General features: G+C 37.3%; 1 protein-coding gene across 2 annotated transcripts; it reads left to right on the forward strand.

The window, feature by feature from the left end:
• The first annotated feature begins 2,308 nt into the window (after positions 1-2,308).
• On the forward strand, positions 2,309-22,386 carry FAM161A (FAM161 centrosomal protein A). 2 transcript variants are annotated; one of them, XM_081264353.1, is made up of 7 exons: positions 2,309-2,604; positions 8,537-8,769; positions 10,667-11,797; positions 12,153-12,320; positions 14,192-14,291; positions 20,727-20,881; positions 21,562-22,386. In XM_081264353.1, the coding sequence occupies exons 1-7, from the start codon at positions 2,419-2,421 to the stop codon at positions 21,704-21,706; spliced, it is 2,118 nt and encodes a 705-aa protein (XP_081120479.1). In that variant the 5' UTR covers positions 2,309-2,418; the 3' UTR covers positions 21,707-22,386. The 2 variants fall into 2 exon arrangements, with proteins under 2 accessions (XP_081120479.1, XP_081120480.1); XM_081264354.1 differs by lacking the exon at positions 12,153-12,320 and having other exon boundaries at positions 21,562-22,274.
• Positions 22,387-23,509: the final 1,123 nt, after the last annotated feature.

Consider the following 23,509-nt stretch of genomic DNA (forward strand, 5'->3'; position numbering starts at 1 on the left):
AAAAGGGATACGGATGGGTTGGGATTGTAGCTCAGTGGTAGAGCACTTGCCTAGCATGTGTGAAGTGCTGGGTTCGATCCTCAGCACCGTATAAAAAATAAAGGTACTGTGTCCATCTATAACTGAAAAAGGGCTAGGGATGTGGCTTAGTGGCTAGGTGCCCCTAGGTTCAATCCTCCGGACTGAAAAAAAAAAAAAAGTAACTGGAGGGGAAGTGCTATGTGCCTATATGAATATATCACAATCAATGCCACTGTTTTGTATAATTATAATGCACCAATTTTAAAAAAAATTATTGTAGATACGCTCATTTCTGTTCTAAATAGTTTGAGGTTATGTTATGAGATGTCTGCAAATTTTAAAAATTGCTGATGAACTACTCTTCCATCACACAAACCGTGTCCTCCACACTCATTCCCATTATTTTACTATTTTATTTTAATCTCCCGTTATTCAGTGATTCAGTATGTGGACCTGTCTTTTTGGTTTTGAGTTGGGCTTACATCAAATCCCAACAGGGATACAGGCAGCCACAGAACTAGCTGCATATCCTGTCACTTTGGCGACCTCTCTGGCTTCAGAGCTTCCACCTCTGGCTTCTGCTTAGAATCAAAAAAGGATCTGTTCCAGAGTGAGAAGCAATTGCTTTCAAAACAAAGAGCAGTCTGAAGGAGCTGGTGAAGTAGAGGATTTTACAGAGGCTCACAATCTCAATAGACAAACAAGAAACCTTCTGAAAAGAGCCCTGAACTCAGAGATGGGTTGTAGTGTAGACTCCCCCCATAACGAGGGAAATAGGGCAACTTTATGGTGGAGAACGACAGCTGTTTAGGTAACAGGTGGCTAAGACTTAGCCATGCCCGCCATTTTGGGGCTCGGTCTCCAGCACAGGTGCTGCAGAATGAAGGAACCCAAATCCCGAATGGAAAGTTGGTGGGGGAGAGGTGCAGGTGGGGATGTCTGTGGTTACTGTTGGGCTCTTGTGCCTTCCAATCCAGCCAGTCTCAGTCTCAAAACTGAAGAACCGGATTCACACTATCTGCACTGTGACTGGTCTGAGCGCCCGGCCCCACCCAACTCTGGGCTTTCATTAGCCGAGAAAAACGCAGGCGGGACAACTAGTAACTTCCTTATAATTGGCCCATTCCTGCTAGTTCTCAAATCAATCAGCGGGGAATACACTACCCTCCCCATTCTCTGGCTCCTCGGGGAGCCATGTTAGGCAGTAGCCTGTAAACCCTGCTGCTTTCTTCACACAATAGCACCGCCTGCTTCCTCCTCTTCCGTCTCCTATCATACTATTTCAGCTAATAAATATGCGCTCTTTTCTTCATAAAACTAATTGTTTCATTTATATAATGTGAGAAGTCTGCGTTTAGGAGGTTAGACACTAAAGAGGGGAAAGAATGTTCGGTTCAGTCGGTCAACTTTCTAAACCAGCAAAGACTCAGTACCGTGCTGAACGCAGTGGCACAAGCATGTAATCCCAGCGACTCAGGAGGCTGAGGCAGGAGGATCACAAATTCTAGGACAGCCTCCGCAATTTAGAAGCAACTTAAAAGGGCTAGGGATGTGGATCAGTGGTTAGGCGCCCCTGAGTTCAATCCCCAGTACAAAATAAAATAAAATAATTATATATGATAAAATAAATTATATATATAAATAAAATAATTATATATATATATATATATAAATATATATATATATATAAGAGAGAGAGAGAGAGAGAGAACCGACTCCCACTGTCTAGTAAACTGGATAGTAAATTAAATGAATTAGTGATAATTACAAACTGCCAGTGAGACACTCATTTGAACAACTCTTTTAAGATTAAATTCGACTTTGGCTTGTTTGTACAGTTGCAGTAATAATTTCAGAATGCCTGGTTAAACTGCGGGTTTTTTTTTAAAGAATGATATTCATATGAAAACATTTTATCAGTTTTAAGGATGTTAATACAAACTCATGGAGAACAGGTAAACTGCGGTTTATATTATACTGTTAGTACCTCAGGAGAGAAGCTCAACGGAGGATTTGGGGCTTCTGGGAGCATGCCAGGACTTTTGCGTGATTCTTTTTAAAATTTTTTTTCTTTTTTAGAGAGAGAGAGAGAAAGAGAGATAATTTTTTAATATTTATTTTTCAGTTTTCGGTGGACACAACATCTTTATTTTATTTGTATGTGGTGCTGAGGATCCAACCCAGCACCCCGCACATGCCAGGCGAGCGCGTTACCGCTTGAGCCACATCCCCAGCCCTTTTACGCGATTCTTGATCCCTAGCGGCTCCTGTAGCGTTCCTAGTAACCGCGCCCCTAGTAACCGCCCACCCCAAGCCAGGAGCCGCTGGGTTGCTAGAGGCCAAGCCAGCTTACCCGCCCCGGGCCAGCGCTGGCGCTCAGGCTTCGGAGGCGGGGTGATGGCCTCCGTCTCCCACCGAGATGCGAGGGTAGCGGCCTCCAGTTTCCACATGCCGGTAAATCCCAACACCGGAGCGCGGGTCGCCCAGTACGAACGTGAAGACCCCCTAGAGGCCTTGGCGGCAGCGGCGGCGGCTCTGGAGGAAGACGAGGAGGAGAAGGTGTTGCGGGCCACGCGGGCGTCGGTAATTCGGGGCGGGACGTGGGCCGGGACTGGGCGCGGGCTTGAAGGCTGGTCCACGTCCCTGCCCAGCAAGGAGGCGCTGGAAACGCTGTGACCAATGCAGACCTCTGATAATCCTGGCCCACCATCATCTCCTTTCTCCCATGAAAATTGCTTAAATTCAAGTCATTGAAAAATTTTAAAATTTTACTAAAGAGATTGTTGTGAAAATTTATTAGGGAGCATTTTTATAACTATTTCTAGAGAATACAAAGTCAGAACTTTTCTCCCTACTTTCCAACATCTGTTAGGACTGGATATTTCCTTTCTTCTTTAACTTGAAGAAAACTATCCTCTAATGGATAATCCATGAAAACACGTGAATCACTTTGCTGTCAGGAGCGTGTCTTATCATCTTAAGACCTGGTTTTAGCAGATTTTAACATAGTACATAGGAGATGAGTGCTTTAAAAAAAAAACATGCAGAGTTCAGTGTCTAGATGAGACACAGATATGGATATAGATAAGCATCCAGACAAGCAAGCAACTGAGATCCCAGTGCCTCCAGGGGGTCAGGGGGTCTGCAGGGTGGAGTGAGACAGCTTTTTCACAGATCAATTTTCAGTGTCAGATGTCTCCTGGACACCTGTCCAGCAGATGGAGGATAGAGTCGTCCATCTGTTATAGTCACTTAAAGATGGAAACCTTGATTTTAAATCAGCAATCTGCACATATAAACTTCCTTATACCCAGTTAAGGTTTCTTAATGCCATATGTCCAAAGCAGCTCAAATTCAAAACATTATGGTCTAGGGCTAGTAGGAATTACTAGGTGTTTTGACATTTTAATTCTTTTTTTTTTTTTTTTTAATACTGGAGATTGAACTCAGGGGTGCTTTACCGCTGAGCTACATTACCCAGTCCCTTGTATTTTTTAATTTGAGACAGATTCTGGCTAAGTTGCTGGCTAACAACTTGAGACTCAAACTTGAGACTCTCCTGCCTCAGCTTTCCTAGTCCCTGGGATTGCAAGCCTGCACCATTGCATCCAGCTTGAAATACTAATATCTTTATACTAAAACTATTCATGAGAAAACCTGTGGCAACATCTTTTATGGCAATATTTCACCAACAGACAGACACCTTAAGGTTATTCAGAATGAGGCAGATTGAGACCATGAGCATGAATCAGGATTAGAGTCCTACTAGAACCAGTTTCAATTATTCACAATTGACAGTAGATAATAAAAGAGGCAAAATGATGGGAGTAGCCACTTGCTAGGTGATATTATAACATTGTTCCTTAGCCCTCAGTGTTCCTATCTGTAAAAGAACTATAATAATTGTCTCTCAGCTGTTAATGAAGAGCAAATATATATACAACAGCTGCCAATGGGACTGTCATTTGAAAAACTCCTTTGAAGATTAAGTTCTACTTTGGTTTTCTGTGGTAGGAGTTAGTCATTTCTGCAAAGCAGAAGCAAGGAGACTGGTCAGGAGTCTATTGGGTGCCAGGGACAGTGGCTTGGACTTAGAATCCAGTGGTGATGGCAAAAAGTGGACAGATTTCTCTAGAAAAGACATACTGCTGGATTGCATGTGAAGTCAAGGAACAGAAATCAAGAATGCTCATCCCCAAGTTTCCAGTTTGAACAGCTGCATCAAATGTAATGCCATTAGCTGAATTGGGGACAACTGGGGAAGGAATATGTTTGAGGGCTGGGTAGAATCAAGGTTTCAGTTTTTGATATGATAAACTTGGGATGCCTCTGGAACTACCAAATGGAAATGTATAGGAAGAAGATGGGTTTATGAAACTGAAGTCCTATGGGCTCTGGGCTGGAGATTTATATCTGGGAGTTTTCAGCATTTCCAAAACAATGAAAATGGATCACAGATCACTTAGGGAGAGAATGTAGAGAAGGGTCCTAATATAGAGCTCTTAGAAACCTCAACATTTAACAGCCAGAAAAAAAATAGGCAAGAGATTAAGGAGCCACCACAGTGGTAGGAGGAATGACAAGAAGCTGCAAGGTTCATAGTCATTGTTTTTAATGATGAGGGAGGTGTCACTTGCTGCATTTCATCCTTGAAATATGAAGGAATGAGAAAAGGGTCCCAAAAGGAAGCTTTGTAGATGGGGACAATGAGAGAGCTTCCCTTTGATGGTTTCTGTATTCCTAAAATAAAATGGTTAGGAGGGCAGTTGAGGGATAGGGGAAAGGGAAAGGTAAGCAGAACTTAATTGCTAGGAAGTGGGAGCCATCTTCTAGAAGAGATATGGGATGCTGGGCAGGTGAAGTGTTCATGAGAGACGTTGTTTGGAATATTCTTTTTTTTTTTTTTTTTAGTACTAGGGATTGACCCCTGGAGCACTCTACCACTGAGCTACATCTTCAGCCGTTTTTTGTGTTTTTTTTTTTTTTTTAAAGAGAGAGTGAGAGAAGAGAGAGAGAGAGAATTTTTTTAATATTATTTTTTTTAGTTTTCGGCGGACACAACATCTATGTTGCTATGTGGTGCTGAGGATCGAACCCGGGCCGCACGCATGCCAGGCGAGCGCGCTACCGCTTGAGCCACATCCCCAGCCCCGTTTTTTTGTTTTGAGACAAGATCTTATAAGTTGCCCAGGCTGGCCTGGAACTTGAGATCCTCCTGCCTCAGCTTCCTGATTTGCTGGAATTATAGGGATTTGCCACCATGCCTGGCTTGTCTTTTTGTTGTTGTTGTTAAGTTACATTTCATTATGACAATAATACATGAATACTTTCTCCTTTTAAAATATAACCTGTTAGTGGGGTGCAGTGGTACACACTTGTTCATAGTCCTAGCACTGTGGAAACTAAGGCAGGAGGATTGCTTGAACCCAGGAGTTCAAGGCCAGCCTGGGCAACATTGTGAGACCCTCTCTCCTTAAAAAAAAAAAAATACCAAATCAAATATTACATATGAGGCTTAGTCCCTTATAACACTTCTCCCCTGCAAAAAGAAAATCTGGATACCCACCAACTCTACTGAGTAGTAGGGAGAGAGTGTAGAGAATACCACTGTTTTGAAATTTTATGTATTCTTCTGGACTTTTTTCTGTCTTGTATATAATATTTTAACAGATGGTAGCATATTACAAATATAGACATAAAATACAGATAGATATAAAGTTCTACAACTTGCTTTTTTTATTTTTCATTTATTGGGGATTTACCCATGTTAATACATGTAGGTCTGCCTCATTTCTTACAAATCCTTTCCAATGAAAAACATTTCTGAATAAAAATTTCAGAATTGCCAGTGAAACTTTATAGACTACAATACAAATAGTTCCTTATGCATGCTGACACTAAGGAAAGAACAGGGGCTGGAAAAGATCATTATCTAAGTGGGTCAAGCCAATCTCAGGAAGATTATCCTCTAATCCAAGGGCAGCATTTGCAACATTCCACAAAAAGAGGAACAATTAAAGGGAAAGGAAGAAAAATGTCTGTGACCTGTGTTATTTAACATAAAATGTTTCTGGGTGGAGACAATTAAAGATGAAATTAGAATTGGAAATAATTTCTCAGCCATTCATCTGTTTTAGGTAAAACACTGAGATCACTGTCTGAAAAGTTCTAGCTAGTATTAACAGTATTAAACTGAAAATGGAACACATACTATGCCAAAGTCACATGTAGTCTAAGTAGAATTATCAGACCTGCCACAGTCTCTTCAAAAGCTTCTCTTTTTCAAATAATTCTTCCAGGTCAAAGTAAATTTGACCCATTTTGTGTAAACAATTGAAATAAGATCTTCTTTTAAGAGATATTCTCAAAGGATGAATGGTACCACATGGATGCTTTTGCCTAAAAATAGTTTCTTTGGAATAATTTCCCTGTTTTAATTATAGTTTTTGGAACTTAGGTCTTTTCCTTAATACTCGTAGAATGAAGACAGCTCTCCATAGCTGCCAGAATGTTTGCATGATTCACTCATTTGAAGGGACGGATTTTTTTTCTTTGTTGGAAACTTCTTTTTTGTTTGTTACTGTGGATTCACTTGTTCAACAAATATTTATGGACACTTGTTAACCAGATACTTTTCTAGACACTGGGAGCACCAGAGTAAACAAAGCAGACAGATTCTTGCCTTCGAAATGCTTGTTTTCTGGTAGGGGCAGGCTATGTAGAATAACAGTCGTTGAATACTTCTGGGAAAAATAAAGCAGAGGAGGGCTGACCCTGAGTGGGGGAAGAATTGTCATTTCAAATAGGGCAGTCAGTCAAGACTTGTTGAGAAGATGGCATTTGAGTGGAGACCTCAAGGGATGAGCAAGTGGGCTCTGCAGATTTCTGGATGAAATCGTGAGGAGAGGGAATAAGTGCAGAGGCCCTGAGGTAATTCTGGTGATTCTTCCAGCTGCAAACTAAATTCAGCTGGAATAACAAGGCACTCATACAAACAGCAAAAGATATTAGAGAATTCTCTTAATTGATTTGTATGACATATATTAAGTAGTTTTTTGATTTGTGGACCTGTTGGTAACAAATTTCTGCATATCAGTTCTACTGAAGAAAACTTGTTTTCTTTTATTTGTTTTTTTCTAAGTTACCTCCAAGTGGTACAACACTGGCCTCTTGTTTTTAGTTCACAAAAAAATAAAAACAAAAACAAAAATCTCCACATCCATTAATTTTTTTCAATTTTCCTGTCAGATTTATTTTCCAGAGTCTTTATCAGATTGAATCTGTAACTTTCTATAGCAAATATATTTTATTCATTTGAGTGTTCCAGGCAGTAGGTAAAATTTAAAAGCACGGTTGACAAGCCCTTATTCATAGTATCATGAATAATTTCAACTCTTTCTTGATTGGGAACATATTAAAATTTTTTTATTTGTGGAAAAATGAGATTTTAGCTCTTTAGTTGCTTCAATTAAAAGAACTAAAAAATATTTGAAAGGAGTGAGGCTTGACTTGTATGTAGAATATATACAAACACATATTTCTCCTTCTGTTCTCAGTCCCAAAGATTCTGTCACCGATAGGAGTTCCTGCTGTTGCTGTCCACAGGAACAGTGTTCTAAGAATGCCCTCCATCCACTCCTAAGTCCTCTTTCCTCTCTTGTGAAGTCTTGTCCCAGCTGGCTCCTTGATAAACCACTGAGAACTTTGTCCCTGACCCCACTGACTCCCATTGCCTCCTCCATTCCCCTGCCTTCTCCCCACAGGTGCACCATAGAGCTACACTGCAGGAGCACAGCTCAAGGGGCAGCTTTAGTTCTGGTGGTTTGGCTGTGTTCCTTTTCATCTCAGTTAAAACAACTCAGGAGGCTCCTTATAGAAACATTTTATAAAGGATGGTTTGGTCCTGTCCTAATACTGTGAATGCAGTGAGTCAAAAACCTTTAGTTGGTTGATCAGAGAACCATCCATTATAAAATGGTTAAATAACTTATTTTCTTGTAGTTTGGTCTCAGTTTCTCTCATGTTTGGTTTTGTTTTCTCTGTTTGTTTGTTTTTGGTGTTGGGGATTTAATCAAGGAGCACTGAGCCACATTCTACCTCTTTTTATTTTTTAAGTCTGAGACAGGGTCTCAGTTGCTCAGGGCCTTTCTAAATTGCCAGAGGCTGTTTGTGGCTCAGTGGTAGAGCCCTTGCCTAGCATGTGTGAGGCCCTGGGTTCGATTCTCAGCACCACATACAAATAAATAAAATAAAGGTCCATCAATAACTTAAAAATATATATGTGTGTGTGTGTGTGTGTGTGTGTGTGTGTGTGTGAGAGAGAGAGAGAGAGAGAGAGAGAGAGAGAGAGAGAGAGAGAGATATTAGGGGAAATATGGGGAAAAAAATCATTAAGGGAAAATGTAAATATCCAAAAGTAACTTATAATCTAATTGGAAGCAACATTTGCTTCAGTATCAACTTAATTTGCTTTTAATTCCAAACGTCATATAACAGGTTTTTCCCTCCCTACCAGGCTGATTTTAACACCAACTTTTCTGGGTTGGATGAACATATGAACTATGAGGACATAGTGCACTTTTCTGATGTTTACTACTCTAATGAAGAGTATTTCAGGAAACTAGAAGAGCTGAAGGCAGCCCACATAGAAACTATGGCAAAATTAGAGAAAATGTATCAAGATAAATTAAATTTAAAGGAAGTTCAGCCACCGATCATCAAGGAAGATGTTCCTAGTATTTCTTCCAGGTAAATATGTGCCTAATGTCATTTGTGGACTATAAAATAAAATTTATGCTTAAAAGTGGGGAATAAATTATTTCTTAATTCAGAATATTTACTCTCAAATATTCTTTTGTAGTCTTGGGCCTGGTGTGTGGCTCAGTGGTAGAACATTTGCCTAGTACATGTGAGGCACTCAGTTTGATCCTCAGCACCACATAAAAACAAATAAAGTATTGTGTCTATCTACAGCTTAAAAAAAGAATTATGTGTTCTTTTTGTACTCTCAATGATGGTAGAGAAGGAATTTTATTATTATTTATTTTTAATTTTAATTTTTTTTGTGGTGCTGGTGATCAAACTCAGGGCCTTGCTTGTACTAGTCAAAGTGCTCTACCACTGAGCCACATCCCTATCCCTGGGTGGGGTTTTATTCAAAATCTCTAATGACTTATCAGTTTCTAGGTGATCTCTTGCTTTGAGAGACAATTGGTGGTCATTTGTTTTTTTTCTCTTGGACTTATCACCCACAGACCTGTAGACATGTTTCAAAATATTTAGGCTGTCCCATTTTAAATTATGAACATTAAGATTTAATTTTTTAAAACTTTGTAACATATAGATTAACATAAGATCTTAAAAGATTCAATACAAAGGGCTGGGGTTGTGGCTCAGCAGTAGAGTGCTCACCTGGGTTCCATCCTGAACACCACATATAAATAAATGAAATAAAGGTTTTATGTCCACCTACAACTAAAAAATATACTTAAAAAAAAAAGGATAGAATACAAAGAGTTCAAGAGTAGGAGATGTGAATCTTTAATGTTTTCAAAATCGTCTTTTTTTTTTTTTTTTAATATCAGGGATTGAATCCAGGGACGCTTAACCACTGAGCACATCCCCAACCCTTTTTATTTTTTATTTTGAGACAGAATCTTGCTAAATTACTAAGGCCTTGCTATGTTGCTGAGGCTAGCTTTGAACCTGCAATCCTCCTGTCTCAGTGTCTGAGTTGCTGGGATTATAGGCAAGCACCACCATACCCAGCTCATCTGTAATTTCAAGACCCATTTCTCCTGTGAATTCTCTTGCTTTGAAACTTAAGACCAGTCTCTGAACTCACCCAGTTGATCAATGCTGATTGTACATTTCCTGTGTGCCAGACCATGCCTGGGCACTGAGAAGTCAAAACCGGGATGACCTCAAGGAGATCAAAGACTAACCAAGAACCAAAATTGCATTACAATATGATATAGCAGAGTGTTACATAAATGAGGGAAGAAGCAGTTGATCATACCAGGGTATTGGAGAGATGCAGCAAGAATTTTCCACAAAAGAAAGCGTTATACCTGAGTTCAATCTTAAAGGACAAGTAAGAGATTCAGCAGATGCAGGAAGTAGGGAATGGCCTTCTAGGCAGTAGAAAGCATGTGTGCAAAGATATGGCGGCATAAGAAATCATGATGTACATGAGGAACTTCATGCAATTGGATGTGGTTTAAGAATGGTGACTGGAGGTAGGGAGTGGTAACAGGTCAGACTGGAAAGGTAAACAGGGATCAGTCCTGAAGGGCTTTATGATCTAGACTTTGTAGCAATGAGAAATCATTGAAAAGTTTCAAACGGGGGAGTGATGTGATCAGAGGTATGTTTTAATATGATGACTTTGAAAAACATATGGAGAATTTAATAGAAGTTAGATATAAGGTGACTTTTTTACTTTCTTGTAAAATGAGAGCGTGAACTAGATAATTTATAGGCATGTCTCAGTTGTGTTCTAAATAGAAATGATAATTTTCACAAGCCCTGTCCAGCCTTTCTCTTATAGCTAATTATACCCTGATCTTAGAAAATATATACCTCTATTTTAATATTTGGTCATATACCAAATTGAAACTATACCCTAATTATTATTCTCACTTAGCTTTATATCAGAAAAGAACTCCTATCAATATGTTCCATTAATGACAGCACTTTCAGAGCCTGACTTAGGCCGGTCCTCCTCCTTGCATACTTCTTCCTCTGAAGAGGATGTGCCCAATCTAGAAAAATACACAATGATGAACTATGCTAAGGATCTCATCAACAACATGTGGACGGACTTTCGTGTTAAAGATTATATTCAGTATGAAGATACTGACTTTCAGGCAAATGAAAAAACAAAGAAGAAACCAAAAGAATGGGTGCCCAGGATTACAATACCTGCTCCTTTTCAGATGATGATTAGAGAACAGAAGAAAAAAGAAGAGGCCATGAAATCTAAACCAAATATTGAAACAGTACATCAGCTGCTCAAAAAACAAGAAGAAGATTTAGAGTGTAAGAAGAAATTCCGAGCCACTCCAGTTCCTGTGTGTGTCCTTCTCCCCCTTTATCATGATATGGTCAAACAAAAAGAAGAACGAAGGAGGTCTAGGAAGGAGAAAAACAAAGAAGCTCTTCTGAACTCACAAAAGCCATTTAAGTTTATTGCAAGAGAAGAACAGAAGCAAGCAGCCCAGGAAAAGCAGCTGAAAGACTTTTTTAAATCTAAAAAGAAATCAAATTCATTTAAAGCTAGACCCATACCTCGTTCTACTTATGATTCAAATACCAGTGACAAGTTAAAAGAAGAAGAGCATTATAGAAACATGAAGATACAGCCGAGATCCCAAGAACTTTTACAGAATTCATCCCCTATGCCAACTTTCAGGCATTCTAAGGGTCCTGGACAGGCTGGAAAGTCAAGGTATAAACACAAAGCCAGGTACCCGACTCATGATGTTGAAGACCTTCCTGAGAAATATAAAACAGGCTTCCCGGGACACAAGGATTCAAAACTCTTAACTGGCAGTAAACCATCTGATCTTCATACATCCTCAAGTGCATCTGCTAAAAGAGAACCCCTTTTGACAGACATTAGAGCAGATGAAGAAAATTTGAAAGAAACACATTGGCCTTATCAGTCTCCAAGACACAAGTCACCAGTAAGAAGTACAAGTGCAAAGATCATGCCTTGTAACTGCAACCCTCCAGCGCCCACAGTATCTTCCAGAGGAAGGGAACAAGCCATAAGGTAAATAACTAGGACTCGGTATTGACTGACTCATATTTGCTAAAGTAGTGTATGCAGCTCTGTTGATTTTATGTTGGTGAATTTGCAAATATTAAGAAATTATTGTAAGATATTTTACTACATAATTTAGGGTGTTTTACTAAGGATGTTGCTCTAAGAATGTATTTTTAATTTTATGAATCTTTGGGTATAGAAATGGTTATAGTCAGCCTTGATTGGATTTCTAGTTTCACAAATCAGAGCCTTCTCAAAAGGTTGTCTTTTTTTCAGCCTTTGAAATATCCCTTGTTAAATTTTTGCTAAACAGCTTTCTCCTTGTCTTAAAGTGAATTAAGCCTTAGTTTGTTGCCCTCAGGAGATCACTTGAGGAAAAGAAAATGTTGGAAGAAGAGAGAAATTGGATCCTAACTAAGCAGAAGCAAAGAATCAAAGAATTGCAGAAACTCCTGACAACCCGGGCTAAGGCTTATGACTCACATCAAAGTTTAGCTCAAGTTTTTAAGTCCAAAGTAAAATATCTCAGGTATTATGAAAGAATCCTGAACTCCAGAACATTGGTTTCCAAACTTTCTTTTTTCTTAATCAGTGGCTATCAATATATATACAGATTGAGAGTGGTAATAGTATTTTAAGTTATGAATTTAAATTATAACTAGTTACTTATACTCAAAATGCATACATGAGTGTGCACTTAGACACATAGAAACACATACCTTGTGGTGAGAACCAATATACACAACTCCATGGTAAGAACCATAAAGCTATGTTGATGAAACATTTTCTGTTGTGGCCTTAGTTAATAGCTATGATCTTATGTCAGCATAAGATCATAGCTATTAATATCCTTTTTTTTTTTGAGTGTGTATATGTGTGTATGTATATGTGTATATATATAATGTATTCATATATAATACATGCATATATTATATGCATGTATTATATGTGCATACATTATATATATATACACACGTATTTATTATTTATTTTGTGAGTGTGTGCGTGTATGCACAAATACTAGGGATCAAACCTAGGGTCTTGTGCATGCTAACCATCAGTTCTACCATTAAGCTATATCCCCACCCTTCTGTATATTATTTTTGATTGCATAGTACAATATTGAGAAATTCTTAATGCCCATAGATAAAAACTCTTTTCTTAATATCTTGCCATATATTAGATTGAACCCAAGGCCCTGCTCATGCTAAGCATGTGCTTCTACCACTGAGCTACATCCCCAGCTCAGAATACTTTCTTAGTAAACAGATGTCAAGTAGTTTTGTTCTCAGTTATGCACAAAATCTGATAGCACAAATTAAAAACATTGTAGAAAATTGACATCTTTCATGCTATGCATTTTTAACATGTGTGTTGAATTAGTGGTATATATTCATTTTGATAGTTTCAATATAAAAAATAGAACCCCTTCACAGAACAATAGAATTCTGCAGTACAGAGTTTGAAAGCCAGTGTTCCGGATGTTGTACATAAAAATGTTCATGTTTAAGTAGGAAAATATCCCTCCCAAATCTGGGTAAGTAATAATGATTTATTAATTTTTATAGGAGCCAAAAATGCATATATTTGTTTTTGGTGATGAATATTCCTTTATAATATAACATTAATCCTCTGATACAGGGAGTTTAATTTTTGAACTTCAGCAAAAAAATAAATAAAACAACTTAGAAATATACTATTTACTTATAGAGAGTAAACTAGCTTTTTCATAACACCAACTTGTATATATTAAGCATAATTATCATTTTAAGGTAATTATGTCCTTTAATCCATGGAATCTCATTATCTTGGTTGCTTTAATATATCTTACATAGAGAAAAACTGTATAGTTTAATTCATTATATAGGATCTTGTCCAAAGAGTAAGTATACTTACTGTAAATGTATGTGTTTTGGTTCTTATTCTTCCGTATGTTATATTCCCATGTACCCCATTTCTCCCCTGACTTGCTCCCATTTAATTAATTTTGCCACTAAACTTTAGGAGATCTCATTTAGGAGATACAGTAAGCATGAAGTCTTATTTTCAGAAGAACTATTTTGAGAGAAGACACCTATTTTGATATTTTTTTGGTTTTGTACACTTATAAATAAGAGGACATTCATTCATCTGTTCAGGCCAATTTGAAGCCCCTTAGTAGTATGTTATGTTTTGAAGATTTTGGAAATCAAAGCACCAAGACTGTTCCCAGGGTGATAAAATATGTACTGTCTCAAAACCTAGGATTTTTATTCTACATTCCATGAGAATTTATCAGTTTAGAAAAGGAATTGACGTAAACTGCTAATAGCTTCTTTTGTCCTCTGAGCTAAATGTTATATGTGCAAGTTTTTTTTTAAATGACCTTTTTAAAATTTCATTCCTTTTATTTGATTTTAGAAAGAGTGAAAAGGAAAGAATGAGAGAATACCGACAAGAAATAGAAGAAAGAGAAGAAAAATTAAAAAAGAGGCCACTACTATTTGAAAGAGTTGCTCAGGTTGTGTTTATTGGAATATAAGAGCTATTGTCAGCCTCTTTGTTTTGTTTTAATATCTTTAGCTCCCAAGTTTACAGTCAGTTTTTCATATATGTTATGATTCTTGAGACACATTATTGTTTTTATGATGGCTTCATCAAATCATCCACAGAAATAATGTTGCTTAAATTCTAAGTTTTGAATTTTGTTGATGAGGCACATAAACTTGACAAAGAACCTGTTGCTAATCCAGTTCTCAAACTGTTAGTTTCACAACCTGTTTTTAATGGCCAGTCTTTTTTGAGTACCAACATGGTCAGATATTAAGTTGAAGCTTCATGATATAACTGGACATCTTTGTGAAGAATTAAAAAATCAAACAAAATGGCTAACTGAATCAGATTTATTTCTGCCAATTTTTAAAAAATAAATGTATAATTTAGTCTTATCTATAATTACTAAAAGGGCTTCCTTTTTATAGGAAAAATAAACTGGTCTAATGGACAGTGGATCCTGATTTTTCTAAATTTTCAGTTTTATAATTTGTTCTTTCAGAGAAGTTTATCAGTTTCAGGTCATCATCTCCTATGTCCTTCTAAGTGAAGCATTTGTATGGGTCACATTGCTTAACAATAGACAAAATCACTGGAGGTTACTGGTGTTGATCTGTGAATTCCAAGCTGTTACATTGAACAGTAGATAATTAGCACACTGACAGATGAGCATAGTTACAAGACTATACTTGGTTCTTGTCAGTGACTCACTCAGGACAATGGACATGTGTTGTGGGTGAATCTCCACAGTACAGTCTCTCAACGTTTTGTAATCCTGGATATAATTTTATATAATGATTTTTGTTTTAAGGAGTATATTTTTTTTTGTCTCAGTTAAAAAATCAGTTTTAAGAGCTGGGGATGTGGCTCAAGCGGTAGCGCGCTCGCCTGGTATGCGTGCGGCCCGGGTTCGATCCTCAGCACCACATACCAACAAAGATGTTGTGTCCGCCGAGAACTAAAAAATAAATATTAAAATTCTCTCTCTCTCTCTCTCTCTCTCTCTCTCTCTCTCTCTCTCTTTCACTCTCTCTTTAAAAAAAATCAGTTTTAAGCTGTTCAATATTGTGTAGTATAAAGCAGTTAATTGACTTTTTGATTCAAAAGTTTTTTTTTTAAAGAGAGAGAGAGAGAGAGAATTTTAATATTTATTTTTTAGTTCTCGGCGGACACAACATCTTTGTTGGTATGTGGTGCTGAGGATCGAACCCGGGCCGCACGAATGCCAGGCGAGCGCGCTACCGCTTGAGCCACATCCCCAGCCCTCAAAAGGTTTTATCTCCAGCTCTAAACTGCAAATTTTTCTTTTTTAAAGAGAGAGTGAGAGAGGAGAGAGAGAATTTTTAATATTTATTTTTTAGTTCTCAGCGGACACAACATCTTTGTTGGTATGTGGTGCTGAGGATCGAACCCGGGCCGCACGCATTCCAGGCGAGCGCGCTACCGCTTGGGCCACATCCCCAGCCCTGAAAATTTTTATTTTCACTGCTTTGACAGAAATCTCTACTTAGATTTTCTGTGTACATCTTACCTTTATCTTCCTCTGCAATGAGATCTTCCTGTTGATTTTTCTCCTTTGGTTGAGGGTATAATTCAGGTGACTGACAGCTACTACTTCTTTTGGTTGAGGGTCACTAAGGGATCTGTCAAATTTTTTTCCTAAGTAATTTGCCCTGTTAGATGCCAGGTGAACTACCTGAATTATTATAACAATGACTTGATTGAGCTGGATACAGTGGTGCATGCCTGTAGTCCTGGCTACTCAGGAGGCTGAAGCAGGAGTATGGTTTGCGCCCAGGAATTTGAGCCTGGGCAAGATAGTGAGAACCCTATCTCTTGGAATTTTTTTTTTTTTTTTTTTTTTTTTTTGGTTTTTCTGCTTTGCCTTTTTTTTTTTTTTTTTTTTGCCATTCATTATGTCTTCTCCTTGTCATTCCCATTTTCCTGCCAAAATGTTAACCCTGGGTAGGCTGTTAATAACCTTTGATAACAGTGGCAATCATCCATTTTCACTGATTCTATGCTATAAGGTAAGTCTTCCCATACTATAGATGAAGAAGCTTACATTCAAAGAAGGTAAGTAAACTCATTAAGTTTATAGTTAGTAAAACTGAGGTTGGAACCCAAGTTGACCTACTTCTAAACACTTAACTCTAAGCTGTCCTGCTTTGTCCCAGAAGATAAAATCACAACTCTTAGCATGATATACAGAATCCTCTGTGATCCTTTTTTATCTCCTTAGTCTATTTCCTGCTGTGTTCTTCCCATCCCTGTCTTCTTTTTCCATGTACCCCCTTTATTTTGGGGCTATTTCAGACTATGCTACTACTTCCAAACTTGAAGTCTATATTCATACTGTATTCTAAACATCCTTAGAGTCTCTATTTTTACCTAACTCCTACTCCTTCAAGTCTTAACATGCAGTCACTTTTTGCATTATTGCCCCAGGTTGGGTTGAGTGTCCTTTTCTTTGTGTTCTTTCACTAGCCTGTGCACCCATCTGTCATAGCACTTGCCACAGTTTGGAAAATATCTATTTGCATGATGGTCTCTCTTCCCTTCTAGCTAATTCATTTTAAGGGTATTGGCCAAATCTTTGTATTCCCAGCTCTTAGCACCTAAAATACTTTCTGGCAGAGTGGAGATGTTTGTAAGCATGTGTTGAACCCAAACTGAACAATTATTATCAAATTGGCCAGACATTGTTACCTTACATTTTTTCTCACTGGGGTTACCCTGGGCTGAGGGCACTACTCTGATGTATTGGTGATGAGTCTCAGTATTAATAAACAGTTTTGTCATGTTGTGAATTCCCACTGTTTCTATGCACCAGAGAAAATGTGGCAAAATAAATGGTTATATAAAATTAAACAAAAAAAAATTGTAAATGTTGAAAACACAGGTTAGTTGTGCAGCTAATATTTCTTTTCCCACTTTTGGCCCTCACAGATTTTGTTCCTTCACTCAAAACCTTTTTCTCTCCCCATACTCTCCTTACTTCCCATAAGTGCTTGTTACAAAATAAGTATTTGGAAATTGTTAAATAAATGAAAGAATTACTACAAACTAAACTTATGATGATAGAAAAATATTTTTCTCTTTGAACTAGGACACTGATTATAGACATACTTTCACCATCACATATTATTATTTTGGTTCCTGGAAGAAATAAAGGCAATCCTTTTCAGCAGAGTTTTGGTTTTTTTTGTTTTGTTTTTGTAGTTGTTGTTGTTTTTTTTTAATATTTACTTTTTTAAGTTGCAGTTGAACATAATACCTTTATTTTATTTATTTTTTTTTATGTGGTGCTGAGGATCGAACCCAAGGCCTCGCATGTGCTAGGCGACTCTACCGCCCAGCCACAACCCCAGCCCTTTTTTGTTGTTGTTGTTTTTTGGACCAGGGATTGAACTCAGGAACACTTGGCCACTGAGCCACATCATCACTGAGTTGCTTAGTACCTCACTTTTTCTGATGCTAGCTTTGAACTCTCGATCCTCCTGCCTCAGCCTCCTGAGCTGCTGGGATTACAGGCATGTGCCACCGTGCTTGGCTTTGTTTTGTTTTGTTTGTACCAAGGATTGAACCCAGAGGAACGGAACCACAGAGCTACATCCTCAATGCATTTTATTTTTTATTTTGAGACAGGGTCTCAGTGAGTTGCTTAGGGCCTCACTAAATTGCTGAGGCTGACTTTGAATTCAAGATCCTCCTGTCTCAGCTTCCCAAGTTAAGGGATAACAGGCATGTACCTTAGCAGAGTTTTTGATAATAAAATATTTATTATCTGTACTTTTTATTTGATTGTCTTTACAGTTCTTTTGCATTGTGAGATGCTGGGGGGAAATACTTGTTTCAATTAAAAATAATTAAACATTGTTTATCTTGAAGTAAATTATTAAAAGATAATTAATTCTATACTGAATCAACATTATTTTCAATTAGTTAACAAACTATTACTTTCTTACTGTCTATTTTGCTGTGACTATTGCTGCTAATTAACAGCTATTTAATAAATTCACTTGCAGCTTTATGCACTGCCCATTTAAAAGAGAGAATTGTAGTCTTCCTGCTGTTGAGTTATCCCCTAGCAGAATGTGCCCATGATTCATTATAGACCAAACCATGTGTCCTGTTTCTTGGAAAGCATAGGATTTATTAGTTGAGTAGATATTAAGTTGAATTTTAAACCAAATTCCAATGAAGTATTCCTAGCATTGACTTTGGTTAGTGTCATTACATTTAGTTTGCTTAAATCAGAATATACTGTTCTTAATGTGTCCAGAGTTGGGTTTGGGGTTTCTTTATTGTCTCCCTTTCTTTATTGTTCTCATTTCTCACTTTGCCCTGTCTTTTAGTTCACCAAGGTTTGTCTGTTGGTATTCACAGCCTCCAAATGCATTTTCACTTCTTTTTAAAAAACTGTTGTTATTCACAGATGCATTTTAACCTCATTTGAATTCTTCTTTTTTAGTTTCCCAGAGTATCAGAAAGTGCACTGGTGATACTTATATCCATTGTAATTAGTCTTTGCTATTTGTTTTCACTTGTAGAATACTAAACTCCATGAAGTCCCTGAGTTAGGCAACTATCTGACAACTGACTTGCTGGCATCAGGCTTTGAGCCACCTTTATTTTTTTGAATTAATTAATCAATTTATTGGTACCAAGGATCAAACCCAGGGGGGTTTACTCCCATCAGCCCTTTTTATATTTTATTTAGAAACAGGGTCTTTCTGAGTTAGGACCTCACTTAGTTGCTGAGGCTGGCTTTAAACTGTGATCCTTCTGCCTCAGCCTCCTGAGCCACCAGGATTACAGGCGTGCACCACCACATCCAGCTTGGGCCAAAACCAGTATAGCCACTACCATGAAGAGAAAGCAGCGTAATAGAGTGGAAAAGACTCAGAAAAAGGTCAAGAGATTTAGCTGTGCCACTCACTAGCCTTGTTAACTTAAGCCATTTAACCTCTGCTGGAGTGAGGTCTTGGTTTTCTTCATGTCTTTTTCTTTTCTTCTTCCCTGTTAATATTTTTAAGTTTTTCCCCCCCCTACTGGGGATTGAACCCAAGGGCTGCATCCTTATTTCCCTTATTTATTTATTTATTCATTCATTCATTTAGTGGTACTGGGGATCAAACCTAGGGCCTTGCACATGCTAAGCAAATGCTCTACCTCTGAGCCACATTCCCAGCCCTTCATTTTTTTTGAGACAAAGTCTCATTAGTTTGCATAGGACCTTGCTAAGTTGAACCTACAGTCTTTCTGCTATCCTATCCTATTCTATCCAGTCACTTTGCTGTAGGTGGAGGTCCAGAGAGCAATTCTGGGCCCTATACTAGTTCAGATCCATTCATAAGAGCTAAAAGTAGATCAAAGCTAAGGCACTAATGTGAACACTGTCACTTTGCAGCTCCATAAAGCCTGTGACCTCAAGAACTGTGATGACTTTCAACTTGTAGCAACTAGGAGACATCACAATTCCAACAGATTTCCAAGTTTGGACATTCCAGAGATTTGAACCCAGTTTTAAATCCATGTTCTTTTTACTGCTATCCCTTGCTTCTTCCACAGAGTAGAGATAACAGTACTGATGATTTTATTTTCTTTGATGTATTTAGGTATGGGTTATAAAGAGTTAGCATATAAAATAGAAGAGCCCTCTAATAACTATCACATAAACTTATTCTTACTGCTTTTTCCAGGTTTCTTTATATACAGTTATAAAAGTATGTGAAACAAATTCAATGTAAAGAATAATTACAGATCGACAGTCTTGTGACTACACCCCAGGTTAACCAATAGAGCATTCCAGCTCTCCAGAAACCACTGGTGTGCTCCATCTAGACACAACCCTCTAGCTCTCCCTTAGAGGCAGCCCCATTCTAACTTTCAAGATGAACATTTCCTTGTTTTTTTGCACAGTTTTACCACCTATGTTTCTATCCCCAAACAACATAGTTTACTTTTGCTGTTTCTGAACTTTTAGGTAAATGAATCATAATAAATGTTCTCTTTTGGGTTTTCCTTCCTTTGCTCAGTATTATATTTTGAGATCTATTCATGCTGTGGAAGATAGGTGTAGTTCATTCATTTTCATTGCTTTGTGATTAGACATAACTTATCAATCTATCCAGGCATTAACAGATATTGGGCTGTTTACAATTTCAGGTTATTACAGACAGTATCATCCTGAACATTCTTGTACATATATGCCTCTTGGAGCATAGGTATAGGAGTTTCTTTGGATATATACCTAGAAGTATAATTGCCGGTCATATAAAACACATATTTCGATCACCTGTTATTGATGAACTTAATTTTCACTGGAGATTCTAACCCATACATTTTTAGTGGAAATTTAAAGTCTGTTCTCATCTAAAAAGGTTTGTCTTTCCTATAGAAAAATGCAAGAATGGCAGCAGAAAAACATTATTCTAACACCCTAAAAGCACTAGGAATATCTGATGAGTTTGTTTCAAAGAAAGGCCAAAGTGGAAAAGTATTTGAAAAGTTCGACAATCAAGAGATGAAAAGTTCCACTGAAGATAAAGAAAGGTAACATATGTAAGATGTCTGAACAGTTTACCTTTGAAAAATTCTTAGTACAGGAAAGGATACTCTGTTTAAAAATCTTTTACCTAAGGGAATGCATGTGAACTGTTGTAAAACATACTGATATTTTACAGTGTTTGATACAATCAAAATATTACATGGTGATGAAGTATTTTGTTATTAAAACAGAATAACTTAGATTTCTGACTGATATAAATAATGAAAATAATAGCATGCTTTCAAATGAATTTTTAAAAGGGTCACTCAAGTTTTGAAATAAATTAGTTCTCAAAGGAATATTTATAAAATTTTAAAGTTGACACTTTCGTAGAATTTTCTTTCTTTTTTTTTTTTTTTTATGGTACTGGGGATTGAACCCAGGGGTGCTTAACCACTGAGCCACATCCTCAGCCCTTTTTGTTTGTTATTTTGAGACAGAGTCTCACTGTGTTGCTTAGGGTATCACCAAATTGCTGAGGCTGGCTTTGAACTTGTGCTTCTCCTGCCTCAGCCTCCCTAGCCTCTGGGATTACAGGCATACACCACCTCACCTGGTTTAGAATTCTCTTGATAATATATTGGAATTCATACACTTGAGGAAGACTGGCTACACTGCAAAGGGTTTGTATTCCTATAAACCAACTCATTTTTCCTTTGAAAGACTGATAAATTTCTTCCTCCAGCTTTAATGAAGAAGAAAAAATAGAAGAGAGACAGAATGAAAAAGAAAAGTATTTTATTGATACCAGCAGCCAGGATTCTTGCAAGGAAGAAAACGAAAATGATGAAGAAAGTGCAGAAGAAAACTCTGTCGAAGAACAAAACTGAATCAGCAAGGTCTCCCCTCTGTGCCCTGTGATTGTTTGTGGCATCAGAATGTCAGCAGCTGCACTTGTGATGTTGAGAACATCTGTGGGACACCTTTGATAGTGCAGGGCTGTTGAACAAAGCCTGAAAAGGCTGAATCCATCTGAGTGGTGATAATTTGGTCAATTAGAGTAAGGCTTTGCCTATTTAGATTTTTTAAATTGCTACTTATGGTCTGTTTGCAACTACGATCTTGTATTTTTAAGAAGTATTTGGGGAAAAAAAAGGTTTGAGAATCACAGCTGTTACAAATTGATTAGTTATAAAAATATATTATTATATTTGGTGGGAAAAATGGCTTAGTATTGAGAGCAAAGGAAAGTATTGGCCCTTGATGATTTAATTAAAAATTTTTCTAGAAAGCATGAATCAATAAAGATTTTGATTAATTATACTATTTGCCCATTCTTTTTATCTGCAATACATTTAGATCCTCAAACAAAATAGATCCTCAAACTTGTTTTGCTAGGTGTTTTAAATTTCTTTAACCATTTTTAAAATATAAATAAAATATAGATAAAATATCTACAATAAAATATAGATAAAATAGTTGCAAATTTACATTCATTTCTGCACTGATAATTTACTGTTAAATTATCTATACCATCACCACTTTTTCTTTTTATCCCTAGTTTTTAGTCTTTTTTTTTTTTTCCCTGGTGCTAGGGATTGAACCCAGGGGCATCTCGTGCATGCTAAGCACACCACTGAGCTACACTCCTAAATCCTGCCCCCTTCCCCTTTTTTTTTGTACTGGGGATTGAACTCAGGGACACTCAACCACTGAGCCACATCCCCAGCCCTATTGTGTATTTTATTTAGAGACAGGGTCATAAATGCTAAGCATGCATTGCTGAGGCTGGCTTTGAACTCCCAATCCTCGTGCCTCAGCCTCCCAAGCCGCTGAGATTACAGGTGTGCACCACCATGCCGGGCTCCAAATTATTTTTGGTATGTAAAATATTAGAAAAGCCTATACATTGATCATTTTATACTCTATGTATTATTACAGATGGAAATAATCCGCAAATTATAATCTTAGACGTAGATATAATCCTTGTTATATATATACTGAACTCATGCATAATAACTTAAGAAGAATTCACATTTAACTTTTTAATACTAGACTCATTTGTGCTTAACTCTTCATATACTATTATAAACTCCCTGTATCTGTGCATGATGTTAATTTGATTTTATGAATCATTTTTAGTCTTTAAGCAAATTTTTGTTTTAAAAATTCAAACCAATCATAAAATTGCTATAAGGTAAAATATTTACTTTTCTAAAAACAACCAGTATCCCTTAAAAAGGATAAACTAATAAAGGTACACTTAATAATAATGTTTTCCAACCCAATTTATGCTTTAGTAAATAAGGTGATCCTTTTCAACCAGGGACAAATGTTTACTTTTTGTATAAATTTTAATGTATATATTTAGTTGTCAATGAGCTTTTATTTAATTAACTTATTATACACAGTTCTCAGGATCCAACCAGGGCCTCACATATGCCAGGCAAGCGCTCTACCACTGAGTCACAAACCCAGCCCTGTGAATGTTTGCTTTTAATTCCTTTCCTACAGTTTGTTAAACTATTGTCACTGTCATTAGACTGTAAACTACTTAAAAGTTGGCACCACTTTTTTTTTTTTTCTGGTACAGGGGACTGAATGCAGGGGCACGCTATCACTGAGTCATATCCACAGCCCTTTTTGTATTTTATTTAGAGACAGAGTCTCACTGAGTTGCCTAGTACCTTGCT

Source organism: Spermophilus citellus (genome assembly GCF_964194105.1).
Source record: "Spermophilus citellus genome assembly, chromosome: 13".
NCBI lineage: Eukaryota > Metazoa > Chordata > Mammalia > Rodentia > Sciuridae > Spermophilus > Spermophilus citellus.

Bases quoted from the DNA above. Each gene is read 5' to 3' on its own strand.
- FAM161A (XM_081264353.1), top strand. From the start codon at position 2,419: ATGGCCTCCGTCTCCCACCGAGATGCGAGGGTAGCGGCCTCCAGTTTC. The intron at 8,770-10,666 runs GTAAATATGTGC...ATTCTCACTTAG, and splicing joins GTTCCTAGTATTTCTTCCAG to CTTTATATCAGAAAAGAACT. The intron at 14,292-20,726 runs GTTGTGTTTATT...TCTTTCCTATAG, and splicing joins TATTTGAAAGAGTTGCTCAG to AAAAATGCAAGAATGGCAGC.